The following is an 18,490-nucleotide window of genomic DNA, read 5'->3' as shown; positions in this document are numbered from 1 at the left end:
GGAGCCCAGTGACGTGCAGCACTGCGAAACAGCCGCGCCGTGCGCCGGGGCGGGCACGCTGACGCCCCGCTCCGCTGCGCATGCCCAGAGGGGAAGGGCGGGACGACGCCTGCGTCCCCCCGGAGGGTGGGGAGCGGCCTGGGGCGGAGCGCGGGAAGGGGCCGCTCGCTTCAACGCCCTCAGCCCCGCATCGCGGCGGCGGGAGGGTGCTCCGCGTGTGCGGCCCCCCCCTCCCCCCCCCCGCAGTGTTGCAATCGCCCGTGGAAAGCCGTTGTGAGAGTGCTGAGCCCCGCTTCCAGTTGAGCAAGCCCCTCAGCTGCGGAGGGGACGCCCGAGGGCTTGACCCGAGTGTGTGCTATAACCTGAACAACAAAACCGTGGGCCACCGATACTGATGACGATGTCTGGGTTTGGGAGGGGGTTTGTAATCTTGTTTACACAGTCGGAAATGAATTTAAAATACGCTGTTCAAGTACAGGTTACACCTAAGGTTTCCAAACGCTGCAAACATTTCCTAGGAAGCTCTTTCAGGTAAGTTGTTATCATTGCTTTGCAGGTAGAGGAAAATGTCCCAGAAGATGAAGAAATGACTGATAACCGTTTATAAAGATGGTCTTTCCCTTTCCCAAACTGTTCTATACAGTTTCCATTCAACCAACTTCAAATAACTAAAGCAGAAAAAGAAATATATTGCTCTAAACTCCTTGTAAAATTCCATCTTACTGTCACAGAATCAAGCAGGAGCACAGAGAAAGAATAATTCCAGAACAAAACTGGGCACTTGCCCAGATTCTTCTGTGATCCTTTTGCCTGTAATCCATTAGTAACATAATGGAGCGGAAAATCCCTGGAAAACCCTGTGTGTGTCTGGAAACCATAAATAGTCCAGTTAAGAAAACTACAGGCACTACCTTGTGCTCTTGGGAATGGGACTATTTTAAGGATAGAGGGCGTTTCCAGAACTTGCCCCTGCCCTGGTGTCAGAAGGGATAGAGCATGGTTTTACATGGCACAAGCAGCCACTGAAGCTATCCCTAACAGAGTTTTTAACCCCACCAAGTTGCTGAACAGACTTGAAGGGACACATTTGGATCCCAGGCCTTTAGATAGCTCCTTAGCATGAAAATCCCTGATCTACTTCCTTCACACCGAGTTCTCCAACTTCAGATATTGCAGGTCATTGCTGTAAGGTCAAGTAGGTCTGACTGAATTTCAGGCTGTGGACTTAAATGTTCTCTTGGATTTAAGATTATCCTACTGACGCTTACACAACAAAACACCAACCACTCATTCAGATTAAAAAGGTTTCAAAAAGAAAAGTATCTCCAAACCTACTTTCTCAGGAACTTGTCCATCTCCCACAGGGCATTCTAGCAGATTCAAAGCTCTTCAGTCCTCTCTTTAGCCACAGACTTCTGTCAGTTCTTTTAATCACAGATGAAGGATCCTCTCTGACACCAGGACTGATCTGTCCATGATTTCCTGTCTTCCATGTGCCTGGTTGTCTTGAGCCTACCTGTACTATTCCAAAGAGGAAAAATGTCAGAGCTCGTGTTATCTGCAGTGTTTTCATTATGGAGAACTTGAAATCATAGCTCTCACTGTCCCCACGAGTTCATTCAAAAAGTATCCTTTGTGTTAATATTACAGCAAGTTATAGGAAAAAAAAAAACCACCACCCAGAAGTTACATATATTTTCCATAAATGCCTAGTTCCACAGTGTCCTAACCTCTGTCACAGTTTCCCAAAACCAGGTACAGTGCTTCTGCCAGTGGAAAAGTAATGTACACAGCAGTGGTTGTACCACTGTGTGGTGTCCCCATCCTCCCCTCTACGTCAGCTGTGAAGACAGTGGAGATCTTTTTTCTCCTCATCTTAAGTTTTTAATAACCCTGTTAGTGCTGGAGGCACTGGAGGCATAGGAACTGAGGTGTGTCTGGGCCCTACCCTGGAATTCCAAGGTAATTCAAATTCCCTGTTGTCTCAATTCCCTCCCTCCATGTGTACTGAGAACATCTCCTCAACAGCTAAGCAGAAATGTAATTTAGCTGCCACAGGACATTTAGCAGCTTTCCATGATTAAATTGGAATGCAGTGTGATACACAAAGGTTACGTCAGGAAGCTGATTAACTTGTATCAGTAGATGTCTGCCAGATGCTCATCAGTTCTGGCTCATGTTGCACATTGAAACAGATGTGACAGTATCAATTTTAAAATCTTCATTAACCATGACTTACTTTTTACACTTCAATAGGCAATATCATTAATAAATTAGGTCATAATAACAAGTTAGCTTTTGTATTGATTTGGATCTAATTATTTCATTAAATACTCAGATTGATAAAACCCCCTTTATCTTTCCAACAAAAGAAGTAGAGGATAATGCAACTGAATACCAATTGAGATTCACCAGATTTTGTCACATCCAGATTTCTAAATTAGCTAATTATTTTGATAGTGTAAACCTCAAAAGCATCCCACACTTCCTCCTTTGATTTCCGCTATGTAAGGGTGATAAAACAATTTACAATTTAGCTAGAAGTTGCAGAAGTTCAAAACTACTGACATGCCATTTGTGGCTGATGGCTGCAGAGATCATTTTCCATCACTTCAATGCCATCATCCCATTTTTGCTTCCTAACCCTGACTCATCTCTCTCTGTTGCATCAGACAAGCACATCCTTATCAAGTCTTTTCATGTTTTATTTTATTTTATTTTACCTAAACTTTCTTCTCAGGCATTCACATATTCCTCTATTCAAAGAAAAAATATTAATCAACAAAAAATGAGTCAACATTACTGACTTGTTACATTTTAAAATGTCCTTGTAAGCTTTTTCAACGTATATCCATCCATTATATTTCAAAGTAGTTCCTTGTAGGCTTATGCAAAGATTCCTCTCTTCTTCCTCAGGGCTCTTAAGTTACCATATTTCCAAAAGAACAAAAAATTAGGCCCTTGATGTGCCTACCACATAGACCACTATTATCTAATTGTGCTCCCCTGTCTGCTCTCCGCTTCGGATAGGCTTCTTTTGGGAAGGGACCTCTCTTTGCTCTGGAGCGTGACACAGAACAATTCTCAGACTTGCAATCAGGTCTTCAGGGCTCTCTGTAAGAACTAATGACAACACAGATAAACTATGAGCATTTTGTATTTAAATGAGACAGAGCTTGGGGTTATTTATGCTTACAGCTCTTTTTCTGGTGCCTTTTTATATTCATTGCTATGTATGCAAAAAATGATTGATAAAATGATTGCAAAAGACTGAGATCGTAACAATAACTTGAAAAAGGGGAAAAGTCGAATACTTTAAACAATAAAACATTTTGTTCCCTTCAGTTCCTGTGATCTTCTGTACTTTTTTGGACTGGAAGATCAGTTTAAAAAAACCCAGATGGCTCCTAACAAACCCCTTCTTGTGAGTGGGTTTTTTAGGACTGCAAGGAAACTTGTCACTAGCTATAGCAGGCTGTCTGCTGATGCCATGCTTTCCTTCCCCAGCAGTGATCTGCCTTGGCACTCTGGAATCCCAGGCACCCTTCAGAGAGTTTATTGTCCCTGGTGACAAAAGCATTCAGTTTACTCTTTTGGTTTGGGACAATGTCAAGCTTAGAGCCTCCTCCCTCCAAAATGTTTCAGAAAATTAAGTATATGACATACTTTTGATTCTAACAACAAGGTTTTGGCAAGTTACAGTTAGATATATAGAAGGCTACTGACAATATGAACAACTCTTGCAGAAGCTATTGAACATAGCTTGCACTGAGAAGCATTGGTAGCACAACACAGGCCACATTAAAAAGGCACAAGACCTCATTGGAACCAGTATGTTTTGTCTGTTTAATAAAAGCAGGATCTAACATTAAATCAAAATACCAAGCCGCCAAACGTAAGCAGAAATAACAGTCACCCAACTGCATCTCTTGGTAAAACAGAAAGAGGTGATTGACCAATGTTACCACTAACCTAGATTGTTTTGCAAACAGGATAATTTTGACATTTCTATATTTAGGAAATGGAGAATAAATCAAACATCTTGTTTTGGGAAGTCTTCCTCTTCACAGAAGTTGTTACTTAGCAGCTTATCAGTATATAATCATTTGGGGGGGAAAGTAAGTTTTCCATACAATTTCTATATTTGTGCTAAAATAAACTATTTTGTACTAATTTATGATATTTATTCCTCTTACAAGTTCTTCAGAATTTCTAAAAATGGTTCCAGTGAGGAACTGATTCCAGAATATATCATCACTTTTTGACAGTTGTCTTATTTCTGTAATAAATGGACATTTCTTTGCTGAATGCTGACCATGCTATATGAGAAGCCACTGATTTATATGATTCTGTAATTTTAATTTCTGGCTTTGATCTAACATGATTTTTGAAGCTGTCTGGTTATTGTCTTGCAGCATGACAGCAAGAAGTAGGCTCCATACCACTCCATCAGTCCCCAGGAAAACTGACCACAAAAGACTTGGTTCTTTTAGGTCTTAGCTCTCCTAAAGTCCCTAAGCATGTCTGCAAGCCTGGAGCAAAAGAAACACTAAATCTTTCTAAGCAAACCAAGTGGCCAGGTCAAAGCTTGTAGCCTTCAGTCTTTACTCATGTGAAAAATGATTGGACAGTGGAAGGCAGTAAAACTAGTAATGCTGAGTGGGCTTATGTGATGGTCAAACCTTTCTCCTTTGTCTTAACATTTTAAGGCTCAATTTCTTTGACATGCTTGATATCAAGAGAGGTGGGAATTGAGAGGAACTTGCAGCTTACACATCTGTGTACTTCAGCAATGCCTCGCTTCAGGGCATGATGTGATCCTTACAGTTATAAAAAGGCTTATTCCCATATTTCTGCTGAGGGAGTTAGAGCAATAAAAAACTGAAGTGACACAGAGAAGTCTCGGGTCCTTGTTTATAAATATATAATGATGTCTCTATTCCAAAAAGCTTACAGCCATATACAGGGATTACTGTATATAGTCCCACTGCCTTCAACAACAGCTCTCACTGTAATAAGCACTGTCTGTTACTGCTTGCTAAACCTGAGGGTAGACATAAGTGAATGCAAAGCCTTATGTGGTTTTTATAACTGAAATTCTTGACAGAAGAGATACTAATCAGAAGCTACCTAAATAAAATACAGGACTTGTTTCTGTTGTGTATGTATGCCAGCTGAACATCCATGCTAATATCACATGAATGTGCTGCATTTATTTTACAATGCTTTATTATTAATGTAGAGATTTATATACTAACATTTTATGTTTATGCTCCTTTAATCTGTTCTCTCTGATGCAGCAATGCTGACATTTAGAAGTTGTGGTTCCCTTTTTATTGCTGCCTTTGGTTCCTCTAAAGCAGACTGAGCACTATATTTGAACAGCATACATATCACATGCTCGTACAGGGGTATTTTTTCAACACTCAGGAAACTCATCATGCCAGAAACGTCTGCCAGGAATATCCAGAAACTGCAGACCGTTACTTGTGGATTATAATCTTTTCTAACATGAATTTTATGTCACGGTATCTCCCCAACTTTAGTGTAGATACTCTGAATTTCCTCCACAGCAATAGTGCCACTTTCCTAATTAAAACTGTGTGCTTTATTAGCTTGATAAAGACATGTAACTAAAGAATTGAAAGATCACTAAGGGAAAAACTTAAGAATCTCAGGCAACTGAGTATTGGGTGTGAACCTTTGTGCTAGCTACTATCCAAACAGCTTGAATAAGTAATACTTATTTAAAAGTGGGAAGGCATAGGGGTCAGCGAGAGACAAGGTGGAACTAGAGGCCATGAAGGAATTTTGGATGCCTAGTGCTGTGCATTAAGATTTCTCTCTACCATCACTATATTCCTATTACTACATCATTAATCATCCGACTTTTACCACCAACTCAAATTAGGATAAAATCAAGCATGGGAATTAAGAAAAATTTTAAAGGCAATTCTTTTAGCTATTTTAAGATGAAAAGCATCTGGAAACCTTGTTTTTCTCCAGTAAAAGAAATATCTCTTCAGTTGTTTTGTATGGGTCTTTTTGCTTCTGATTTTAATACAAATACCTAAAGAGAGTGCAATATGCTGAAAACCTTAATCTGCCCTCCCACACCTTTGTGATACACCTTTGCGATACACCTTTGCAATACACCTTTGCTTCACTTAAAAGTGGCTCTTGCACTTCAGTCCAACCCCTAGTTTCAAGTGGCTGTGAATTATTTGCCCCCGAAAAAGACTTTTTTGCCCCTGAAACAGACTTTTACTTTTGACCTAGATATTGTAGCATGGTGTTTCCTGAAGGCAATTGAACTGAGTGGTGTCAGCAGGAAGTGTCATTTAGGAGTAGGAGAATACACCTATGAATCACTCCTTGGTGTTCTGTTTCAGTGACGTGTTTCCCTGTATCTACAATGTGTATACTGGTCCTTCTCTACTTCTCTGTGGCTTCATTAATGAACTAACATGTTAAAGAACACAGTAATAGTCTGGGATGAAAGATACTCTAGAAGTGCAAATAATTATTGTCTCTGTAATGCTGATAGTCTGTGTCATGGTGAGCAGAAGTTTCCAGTATTGCATCAGCATGATTACCCTGCCACTCCCCATCCACACAGGAGAATAATCCTTATTCAGTGCCAGCACATACACAATACACAGACAGTATCCAAAACCATTTTAAATAATGATTTCCTCTAGATGTCTAAGAAAAAGACTTTCAACAACAATTGTAATGGATGAGAGAAGATAAGGTATTGGATTGTGGAACAATATTAGGACTGATCTAAGCCTCAGCTTTATAATTCATGATCTTATTAGAATTCTGGAAAGAGTTATAATTGGTTATTGTTACTGCCATTCATTATTTTCTTTTTACATATTCCTCTGTGCAGTGCATATTGTAACTATTCTATATAGAACTCAGCACTACAGTCATGTCTATCAAACTAATCTTTTTCCTATTCAGTTGTTAATAACTTCTCACTCCTTTGCCCTGTCTTTCATATTGTTCTCTATGTTCTTTTCTTTTGTCAAACTAATGTTTCAGTATGTTGTCTGTGTTGGTCTCTCCTCTCAATCTCACTGAAAAAAACATACCTGCGAAGAGTGTTAAGCATTTGTAGTACCATATAAGTCTTTAAAAACAAATAGACTACATACTAGTGAAACAAAAAAGATGCAAGAATAAAGCAAAATGTAGCTGAAATACAGTAAAGTTTAATAATAGAATAATTAACACAGCATGCCTTCTAAGGAGCATACACACAAGTAACAATTTGTCTTCCAGAGCAAATAAGGACAGCTACCTTAAGAGAGATATCAACCAGGATTTCAAATGGAAAATTTTGAACAGTTCCAAAAGGCTTCTTTTTATCACATTTAAGGAAATAAAGATTTACAAACGTGTGGGGAAAAAAATTGTATTAATCTGTTACCACCATCGTCTATCCAAACCCTAATACTGTTTTTAATGACTAACAGCAAATATTTATCTAGGTATTTTCTAATGTCGGCAATTATACACCCAGTTGGGTATAAGACTGTAAATTTAAAACATACTCAAAGCATACCCTGTGTTTTAACCTCGTGGTTTTTTTGACAATGCAAAAAGCCAACTGATTCCAAAAGAATAGGATGAAGAAGCACTAAAAAGAACATATATAAAAAGATATTGCTTGTCTCCTGACAGGATCATAAAAGCAATTTGTGCTAATGTTTTTTCTCTATTACAGCCTTCATCCTTGTCTTTGCACACTATTTTGTAATAATATCCTAAATTCGTTAAACCTCTTTTTAATATAAAACCCTCTAATCATCCATCTGGCTTACACTGGATGAAGAAGAACCAGTGGAGCAATAGGCAGGTGGTGGGAAAATCAGAAGCAGTTTTACACTTCCCTTGAATCTTCCCATGTTCTAGGTCTCCCCAGGACCATGACATAAATTAAGACAGTCCTCGCGTCTGCTCTATTTCTGTGCAGTATCTCAAAGGCCCCAGAAGCTGCTGTAGCAGCCAGGAACAGCAGGAACACTTTGATACTGCCCACCTCTCTTCCGTAGCTCCCAGCTGCTCCGCAGAGGACACTTGCCAGGTCACTGGCAGCAGCTGAGTCTTGGCTTTACGGATATTTAGCTTGAATGACAAGTCATTTCAGCTTCCATCTGTATGAGGGAACATGGACATAGAAGTGTTGCAAAAATAGCCTTTCAGTTCACAGTGATAGTTATGACGTTTTCCTCACCGATGTAAAATTATATTTGTGCAGTGGAAGAAAAATGGAAAACAGTAATAGAATGCTCTGTCCACTGATGAGGTTGCTTTGCGTGGTATCAGAATAATTTAGAAATGTTCTGAAATTAATAGAAGATCAAATCCCTAGAAAACCACCTATGATGGTGCACTGCATCGATTTCACTGAATTCATCATCACTCCGCAGAAGCAGCATGTGCATGGGCCCTTCCCTCCTACTTTCACGTTGATGGCAATGGAAACAAAGGAATAGCAGTCATGTGCATTGGTTCAACCAGCAGCTTCTCTGCCAAGTAGAATTATGGCAAGAACTGTAGAAATCAAAGGACTCCTGGGATCACTGGACCTGCCCTACTTGACTTTTACTTGAGTATTTCCTGAAAATAAGTGGTTTGCTTGAGGAAAAAAAGAAGCCAAAGGCTCTGTGTAGCCTGAGAGTCCCTGGGCTCCCCATCTTGTGAAGACTGTGCACTGATCTGGTCTCAAATTTGCCAGCAGTTATCTAATGCCATAGCACATCAGGAGGAAGGAGGGTGGCATGTGGATCCCTCGATGAGGGAGATGTTCTGGCTCCACACAGTGCTGGCATACTGCACAAGGGGAACTGTCCCATAGCGGGTGGCTGGATGAGGAAAATGGCATCTACGCACTGCAGCATGTCAGGAGCATTTCAGGTTGCCTCTGGTAACTTGAGTTACATCCGCTCAGTACATCTGCAGGGCAAACATAATTTCACGTTAACATGCTTCACAAAATGAAGAATGAGATTGCTGTATGGTGTCCTGGCAGCGGATGATTGCAAAGATTGTGTGAGACTCTGACAGGAGTGAGACAAGACCCTTGTTTCTCGGCGCATGATATCACATGTCAGCAGGGCTCTGAATGATTAAACAAAAACCAAGGGATCACCCTGGGGGCTTCCCTGGTCCTGCAGCCGGGGGAGCCGGGGGAAGGCCGCCTCCCTCCCTTGACCAGGTTAGTAGCACAAGCATGGCGGCTCCTCCTACTCGGCGGTGCGCGGGGCCGAGCGCTGCCGAACGCGCCCGAAGCCCTCCGGCGTGACGGAGAAACCCGAGCGCTGCCGAAGCGGCCCGAAGCGCGCTCGGCGCCGCGCGCCGTCTGACCGAAGAGGCCCGAAGCGGCAGCGCCGTAAGCGGCCCCCTGTGAGGGCGGGACCGCGGGGCCGAGCGCAGCCCGGCCGGATGTGAGTGAGTGGAGCGGCCGCTTCCTGTTCCCCGCAGCCCGCCCTCTCCGCCTTGGGTGGTGGCCGCTGCTCGTCCCCGCTCCCAGGCACAGGGCGGAGGCGGCCGCGACCTGGTGCGGAGACCGCCGCCGGCTCGCTTCTTGCGCGGCCTTCCCCGCTCAGCAGCCCGACCCGCGGCGCAGCCCCGATGCAGGCCATCAAGTGTGTGGTGGTGGGCGACGGGTAAGTCTGAGGAGATCCCTCGGCCGGGCCCTCGCGGCGAGGAGCTCCGCCGGCTCCGCGGGGGAAGGGAAGAGTGTCCGCCCGTGGGGCGGGAGGCGCCGCGGGCCGCCCGGGCCCCGCCGCAAGTTGTGGGCGCCCCCGCCGCGGGGCCCGGGCGCGGCCCCACCGCCCTGAGGGGCGCGGGGCTCGGTGGGGCCGGGGGTGTCCGCGCCGAGGCGGGGTGCGGTGGGTGTGGGGTGGCGGCCGCGGCTTCCTGCTGGTGGCGGGGGAGGGGAGGGAAGCGTGGGGCAAGGCGGTGACTGCTGCGAGCAAATGGTGGCTGCCTTCCGCGGGAGCGAGGAGCGAAGCTGCCGCGGGGGTGTCCGTGAGCGGGGGGTGGCTCCGGTGCTGGCTTCCTCCCCGAGCCCCGGATTGCTACTGGGTTGCAGATGAATTCATATTCGTGCTGACAGAAGTGGCTTTCGCCGGCCGTGGTGCGGGAGGGGTGCACTAAGGGGTGGGCCCCTTCCCCGGCTCGCCCTGGAGGTGCCCCTTGCCTCTGGGTGTTCTTTATATCACTAGACGCACCGAAGTAATCAAAGGGTATTAAAAAAAGATACTATGCCTTTAATGATATGAGAAATTTAATATTGATCTGAAATATATTTTGCGAAAGTAACAAACTTATTTCTTATTCCTGCTTATAGCTTGACTTTTGGTATCTGATTCTTGCAGGAAAACTAACTGAAATGTGCCAGACTCTAAGCAGATCATAAATATTTGTGAGCAGGGACTGTTTTTCTGCATGCATACATCTAGTTCTGTAAGGTTCCTGCCTGAAGGAGACTGATAAAGCACATAAAATACAAGTAATAAGTAATACACTTGTCTGTAAAGAACTGTTACACTACAGCTTTTGAATGTGGTATTACTTGTAAGCAAAACAACTCGAGGATGCTTTTTAGAATCGAGTTAACTCTTAATTTTAACTGTTGGATTTTAATGTGAGGAATGCTGGAATTGTGGGGAAAGAGTCTGTGTGTTTGCTACTTTTGAATAGTCTCCATGATGCTGTTCCTGTCAACTTGGAGGCATTTCTTGCTCTTACTAGATGTCAGAGCTCAGGGGAACATCACAAGCCAGCTGGAAAACAAGACTTGTCTTATGCAGTTTGAGAGGGTTTTTTTTTCCCTTAGGAGAAACAAAAATCCCAGTGTAGGCTGAACGTAATTGGTATCACAGCAAACTTCTGTAGATGATGGAGAAGTGAAGTGTAGCTAAATGGTCTTGCCACTGTCTGTAAATTTCATGTGGTGGGCTCATCTTAAATTTATTTGTCTGGAGTTTTTTTTGTTGCTATGCTTTTTAAGATGTAGAAACCCTAAAAAGGCAGCTAAGTATGGTTGAGAGATAAATTTACTCTGTGTGACAAATTTGTTTTGACTTGCCATGTAAGATTTTGAGCAATATGAATATGAAAGTGGTATCTCGACAAATGAAGACTGTTCATAGTAATATAGTTCTTTGATGCTAGATGGGATAACGATGGACTGTTCTTTTGGTTATATTGATTTTGAACCCAACACGTTGACTTTTCTATTACGTATTTTTTAATTCAGCTGGACTATGTTGTCTGTGACAATGCTGTAAATAAATGCAGTGCATCATGTTTGGGTGGGGAAAAAAGTTCAGTCTACTTCCTTCACTAGATTTGAGAACTCGTCACAGACAAACTGTACAATGTTCAGTGATTCATTCAACAATACAGTTCTTTTGGTAATTTCCTTTGTAAACCATCCCACTTTCTAATGTGTTTATTGTTCTGTGTCTTGGAAATGAAAGTGGTGTAATTCTACCTGAGTTCTGTACATGTGTGAACAAGATACAGTAGTTTAATTTGTTTTCCTTCTTCCTTAGTTAGAAACAAGTATCTCTTTAGGTTGCATTCAGGTAATATTGCTCATTTTTGGTAGCTCTGTATCATTTTCCATTCACTGTTTTTTAATATTTTTTTTTAAATATTTAACTGTTTGTGTTTCCCTGTGTTGCTGCTGCTGCTTCGAAACTTCAAGTGTTACAGGTATTCTAGGAAATGTGCAATATTTGCCTTAGATAAGGCTAAAGCTTTATGTTTCTGTAAAACAATGCGAGTTAAAGATTTGCTTATGTGATATGAAACTTAGGTATTGTTTTATGTACCCTCCCCAAAGGTCTGCTAGGAACAAAGTAAACAAAGCTGTAGAAGTACCTGTGTGATTATTAATTTTTAAGTTAGTAAACGAGTGGGCTGATTCTCATGAGTAACATGTTTGTTCTTAGAGCTTTGACTAGTACCTGTTTAGACAACTAATTTAACTAGCAAAACTTGGCATATGTGCTAGTCGTGCTATAGTATTTTGCCCTTGGATTTTTTCCCTCTGTGAGGCTTGTTTGGTGGAAAATAAATGGCAACTGTTGCTTCTTGATGAGAGGGAGCAGTAGGAATGTGCAGGACAGATGAAGAGCACTCCACTTGAGTAACTGCAGGAGTTGCTGTTGATTGACACTTGAGAAAAAGCATTGGTGTACGTTATTTTTAGCAGCTTTTGTTTTCACTCTAAAAAGGCAGCTGTTAAATGGTATGAAATCTCCAGTGACGTCCTGGAGCGTTAGAGGAAGTTCTGCGTTTTGGAGAAGTGATTACTAGATGCTACAGGATTTGTCATACTTCATGCTCTTTTGTAGGCATTTTCTAATTGTAGAAATACTGTAAGAACAAGAGCAGTCCCTGCTTGGAATTCTGCTTAATTGGAGGCCTTATCTGCTAGAGCCATGCAGTGTTTGCGTAAGATGCTGAACACTTCAGGTCCCTCCCATGCAGTATGTAGCGTGTGGTGACCCGAAATTTAGTAACTTGTGTTACCGGACTTTTAAAGTTTGAAAAATGTAGTAGTGTTGCAGGTACTGACCACCATATTTGGGAGAGAGCGTGTCACAGTGAGTGAAACAACTTTTCTGGCAGAGACGGATGTAACTAAACCTACTAGAGCAAAAATACGGGACTTTGCATCTCAGGATGGTCCTAGAGAAACTTCAGCTCCTGTTTAATGTTTGAGTGAAGACCTGGGCTGTTGTGTGTCATGTCTGCTAGGGAGCTAGTTTGTGTGAATCAAAGAAAGAAATGATGTAATCAAAGCTTTTTATGAAGGCTGCCACCTGTTTGCAGATACCAGCATTTCTGGAATTAAACCACAAGTACTTCAGCTGGCCTCCATTACCATGGCTGCAAATGAGAAGTAAATTCTCACAATTAGATTTTAGTTGCAGGAAAGCTGTCAACCATCTGTGCAGCTCCGGTGCCTTTAGAGTGAAAGAAACGCTGTGTGGGTCCTCCGACGGCATTTTCAGTGCATGTCGCATAGCATCGCTCCAAGTGGCTCTAACGCAGTGGGAAAACTTCATCAAACTTGTTAGTGTCAGTAAGGCCAGGAAAGAGATGACATGGTTTGTTTTCAGGAATTAATACATGTGTGGTTATATAAATACATTGGTTCCTGGATGGGACTCAGAAGCAATAAGGGGCTCAGTGCTGCCTTTTTTAAGTCTTTCACTTATTGTTAAGTGGTTAAAATGCCAGATTTCTGTAGGCCATATTTTTAATTACAGTCAAATGTTACTGGTTTCATTTATGTAATAGTGGGTGGGCAGAGCTATGATTAAGTAGTTGTTAGAAATCTTGTTATGACTAATCTTGGTTTGGTGTTATTTTTGCTTCTTAGTCTCAGCTTTTATGTACAAGGATTTATATTTTGCCAAACAGTTTGACTTCTGTATTAAAGCAACTCTCCCTAAAGAGAAGTCTCAAAAAGTTCATAAAGTACCTAGAGGAGGTACTTTATAAATAAAGGTAGGCAGTAGTGTTTATTTTTAAGACTGGTGACCATAATGATCTGATTCGTAGGGCAGGGAGCCAAAAGGCGAGGAAAGCAGGAAACCTAGATGGAGCAAGTCTGAAACAGGGTTGTTGAACGTGTTTTTTCTTGTTTAAATGACTGGCTGATTGGTGCTGCAGAAACACACTGCAGCCACTTCTAAGCTTGGAATGAAATCTCTCTCGCCACCTCCTTCCTGCGCTGTTTTGATTAGCCAGAGCAGACTCACCAGTTTCAATGCAAGATGAGCAAAGGAGCCAGGGTGCAGAGAAAACAATCTGCTGCTGAAAATGTAGAGTTTGACATGAATTTGTTATAACCTTAAATTACCTGTAATGAACCTACTGGAAAATGAAGCATCAGACCAAACAAGTTCTAGAAGCACGAGAACACGTAGCTTTTGCACCTCAAGAAATTTCCCAAAGTAGCCAGCTTTTGCTCCTCTTGGTATTTTGAAGGGTTTCATGTTTGTCCTTTGTAAGCTGGACCAGCAGAGCCTGCTTTATAGTGTTGTGAGTGCAATTCAGTAATATATTCAAACTGATCTGATAGCTCAGGGAGTTTTCCTTAAGTTCTTGTCCTGGCTTGTCACACAGTCAGTGAGTGGCAGTGCAAGAGATAAGATCATAGAATCATAGAATATTTAGGGTCGGAAAGGACCTTAAGATCATCTAGTTCCAACCCCCCCTGCCATGGGCAAGGACACCTTGCACTAAACCATGTTGACCAAGGCTCTGTCCAACCTGGCCTTGAACACTGCCAGGGATGGAGCATTCACAACTTCCTTGGGTGACCCATTCCAGTGCCTCACCACCCTCACTATAAAGAACTTCTTCCTTATATCTAATCTAAACTTCCCCTGTTTAAGTTTGAGCCATTACCCCTTGTCCTACCACTACAGTCCCAAAGGAAGAGTCCCTCCCCAGCATCCTTATAGGCCCCCTTCAGATACTGGAAGGCTGCTATGAGGTCTCCACGCAGCCTTCTCTTCTCCAGGCTGAACAGCCCCAACTTTCTCAGCCCCAACTTCATCCGGGAGGCGCTCCAGCCCTCTTATCATCCTCATGGCCCTCGTCTGGACTTGCTCCAACAGCTCCATGTCCTTTTTATGTTGAGGACACCGGAACTGTACACGATACTCCAAGTGAGGTCTCACGAGAGCAGAGTAGTGGGGCAGGATCACCTCCTTTGACCTGCTGGTCATGCTTCTTTTGATGCAGCCCAGGATACGGTTGGCTTTCTGGGCTGCAAGCGCACACTGCCGGCTCATGTTAAGCTTCTCATCAACCAACACCCCCAAGTCCTTCTCTGCAGGGCTGCTCTGAATCTCTTCTCCACCCAACCTGTAGCAGTGCCTGGGATTGCCCTGACTCAGGTGTAGGACCTTGCACTTGGCTTGGTTGAACTTCATAAGGTTGGCATTGGCCCGCCTTACAAGCGCGTCAAGGTCCCTCTGGATGGCATCCCTTCCCTCCAGCGTATCAACCGAACCACACAGCTTGGTGTCTTGGCAAACTTGCTGAAGGCACACTCAATCCCACTGTCCATGTCGCCGACAAAGATGTTGAACAAGACAGGTCCCAACACCGATCCCTGAGGGACACCACTCGTTACAGGTTTCCAACTGGACATCGAGCCGTTTACCACAACTCTTTGCGTGCAGCCATCGAGCCAGTTCTTTATCCACCGAGTGGTCCATCTATCAAATTGATGTCTCTCCAATTTAGAGACAAGGATGTTGTGCGGGCCAGTGTCAAATGCTTTGCACAAGTCCAGGTAGATGATGTCAACTGCTCTGCCGCTGTCCATCAGCTCTGTAGCCCCATCATAGAAGGCCACCAAATTGATCAGGCAGGATTTCCCCTTAGTGAAGCCATGTTGGCTGTCACCAACCACCTCGTTGTTTTTCGTGTGCCTTAGCATGCTTTCCAGGAGAAACTGCTCCAAGATTTTGCCAGGCACAGAGGTGAGGCTGACTGGTCTGTAGTTCCCCGGGTCTTCCACCTTCCCCTTCTTGAAAAATGGGGTTATATTACCCTTCTTCCAGTCATCAGGAACTTCACCTGACTGCCATGATTTTTCAAATATGATGGACGAAGATGGGATCCCTTCTTTTGACAGCTGTTAAATGAGTTGTGTTGTCATACTGTTACCTGATGCTTTCCCACAGATGTTTCTGAAGGGAAAATATCTCTTCTACTTTTGAGCACAGGTACATCTGTGGAGTAATAGGGGAAATTGGAGACCACCCCCCAAACCCTCAATTATGTTACAGTAGTAAAGAAATTTTAGGGTAAAGTGCAGCTGCTACTTTTGGGATGGAATGTGGTTAACGTGCACCGAATCTACCCTACGACAGCTCCCCAGGCACCTCTGTGACCTTAGCTTATGCCAAGATAAACTGAAAGGGGAGTGAAGACACCATGGCGAGGCTCTGTTATACTCCTCCCAGGTGTGGGGACATGAAGAGGCCATGTACTGATAAACCATCTAGCAACTGACAAACAAGGATTGTAAAGTGAGAGTGTCACACCAAAATAGGTATGATGAGCCACTCAAGCTCCATAGGTGCTTAGTTAAAGCTCCCTAGGCATATATTTAAACTCCATAATCACATTTTGTTAAAATTCCGTAGCTATTTAGTTAAGAAATTGAAACTTGTATTACTGTGAAAGAGCCTGAACAGGTACAAGGGCCTCTTAAAGGGTCAGGAGACCTGAGAAACAGCAGTGGTTTATGATGAGAGCTGATAGCTGGAGTAGGCAGACCGAGAAAAACAAGACTGAGGGAAAACAGAATTGAGGAAAATAAGACTGAGAAAAACAAGACTAACAAACCTGTAATCAAGAAAGACTATTCTTGAAGACTGCTACATTTTGACAACACCTGGACAATTGTCAAAATATGTTATTCATGAGTGAGAAAACTACAGTTGAGTATCCTTTGGTGAACTATCCTCATTATAATCTAATTTTAATACTAAAAATCATACCCACAGGTCAAAAGACCTTGCTCAGGAGACCCTGCCTGAGCATGTGTAGTTAAGCATTTAATTATGTGATCCTTATGCAAGTTAGTTGACCAGTTGGTAAAAGATGGGAGGGTTATGGGGAGTTGTTATTCCAACTAGATCCTATAAATCTGTGAAATTGGAGGGGGAGAATGAGAGGGAAGGCTCCATCACCACTGCTGGGATCATTGACAGGGTGAATCCGTCTTTTCTCCCCCATGGGGCCACCTGTTGGTTGGTCTGTGCTCATTTCATGATGGATTTTTAGCTGGTTTTATGTATTATTTTCACACTTGTTCTCACAGTATTTTATATTGTCACTGGCAGTCTTCAAACCTTAAAGCCATCACAAAATTATATAATAAAAACTCTCAGTTAAGATCTATTTTGTGTGAGTTTCTGGAGACTTAAATTGACGTACAATTGGCTTAAAAACTTAGAAAATGTTAACTTGGTGGGTGAACCTGCTCCCGTGTAACCTGAATAGGATGGCGGAATCACCCTCTGAATGTGTGCTGTCCTGGGGAGCGCCTGCAGAGGCCTCTGAGGGCTCTGACGGACTGATGAGGTTCAGGGGTCTGTTTCCTGGGATGACAACAAACCTGTCACAGGTGAAGGGGTGAAATCTTCCCCCTTAATGGGAAGGAGTGTGTGTGTGTGTGTGTGTGTAAACCCCTTACTGGGGTAAAGACCCCCTTAAAGTGACAACATCCCAAGCCTGTTACTACAGGAAAATGTTCAGAGGTTGTACGTGCCAAGAACAGAATTAAATGCCCCCTTTTTATTGTTGTTACAGCTTGGTAAAAGAGAATGCATGCTGAAAGGACAAAACAATAAACTGTGCAAGGAGCTGGCATCTTCCTTCCGTAGAAGCAGGTGTGAAAAGTAGCATGGAAACTGCAGGGTATGATCAGAGAGTTGCAGCAGATGGGATGTTGTGCTGGCTGTCAGCTCAGGAGCATAAAATGAAAACTGAAAAATGGACAGGTAGGATAAAATTGTAGATAATTTTGCACTCTGAAGCAACTCTTTCATAGCTTGGGCATTTAAGGTAATGTCAGGTGCTGCTATGAAATAACTTCTTGGGCTAATGCAGTACGGAACTGCTTAAAGTTCAGTGGAGAGGCTTGTTACAGATTAAGCTACAGCATACACGGTAATACACTTACGGCTGTGACAAAACTCAAATTCACTTAACCTGCCTTAAGTTGTGAGTCAGTAGCTATGGCTGGCTGGCTAATAATGCTGAGTGTTAAATCCTTTTAAATAACATTTTGGTGTTTGAAGGGGCAGTCCCCGTGCTTCCAAAGCAAGAGAAGAAATGCAGTGATTTAAGTGGAAGATATACAGTAAAACTCAGATATGACTGCCTTGGAGCTTTTTGCAGCTGGAAAGCCAGCAAGCCCTTGACTAAAGTTTGTTTCTGTGAGTTATTTTTTTTCTTCTGCAGAAGCTAAAGGATAATAGGATATTTTTAGTAATAGCATTTGGTATTTGGTTCTTGGGTTGGGTTTGTTTGGGTGTTTTGTTCTTTTCATTTGGTGTTTTTTATATTAGCTGTAATTCTAGTCTAAAACTTTAATGAGTTCCTTCAGCTTGTGAAAGATACAGTTCAGGAGGCTGATGAGTCAAACCTAATTGCAAGATTGTATGTGTAAGTACAGTCAGGTTTCAAAGTTAACTGCTGACTGGCTTTGAGGAAATCGTAGTGATAAACCATCTGCAAGACAATGCAGTTTTCCTTGCATGGGAGTTTGAGGGGAGTGATGGGAAGGCTGCAAGCCTGGCTGGGCATTAGTGCTTTTGAGGAACTAGCTGCACACGCATGTCTGGAATCTCTCATGCTGTTAAAAGATTATGCCCTTCGAGTGAGAAGCTGGCATGGGAACTGGTCTGCAGCGTCAGAAACA

General features: G+C 43.0%; 1 protein-coding gene across 2 annotated transcripts in view; it reads left to right on the top strand.

Moving 5' to 3' along the window:
- The first annotated feature begins 9,322 nt into the window (after positions 1–9,322).
- Positions 9,323–18,490, top strand: part of RAC1 (Rac family small GTPase 1) — an 18,230-nt gene continuing 9,062 nt past the window's right edge. For both annotated transcript variants that reach the window (XM_030483892.2, XM_030483893.2), the window contains exon 1: positions 9,323–9,680. In XM_030483892.2, coding sequence (XP_030339752.1) covers positions 9,646–9,680 — 35 coding nt within the window. In that variant the 5' untranslated portion in view covers positions 9,323–9,645. The remainder of the gene's footprint in view (positions 9,681–18,490) is intronic.

The sequence above is a fragment of the Strigops habroptila genome, chromosome 4 (genome assembly GCF_004027225.2).
Source record: "Strigops habroptila isolate Jane chromosome 4, bStrHab1.2.pri, whole genome shotgun sequence".
Classification (NCBI taxonomy): domain Eukaryota; kingdom Metazoa; phylum Chordata; class Aves; order Psittaciformes; family Psittacidae; genus Strigops; species Strigops habroptila.
This window is presented reverse-complemented; position numbering and strand designations above follow the sequence as displayed.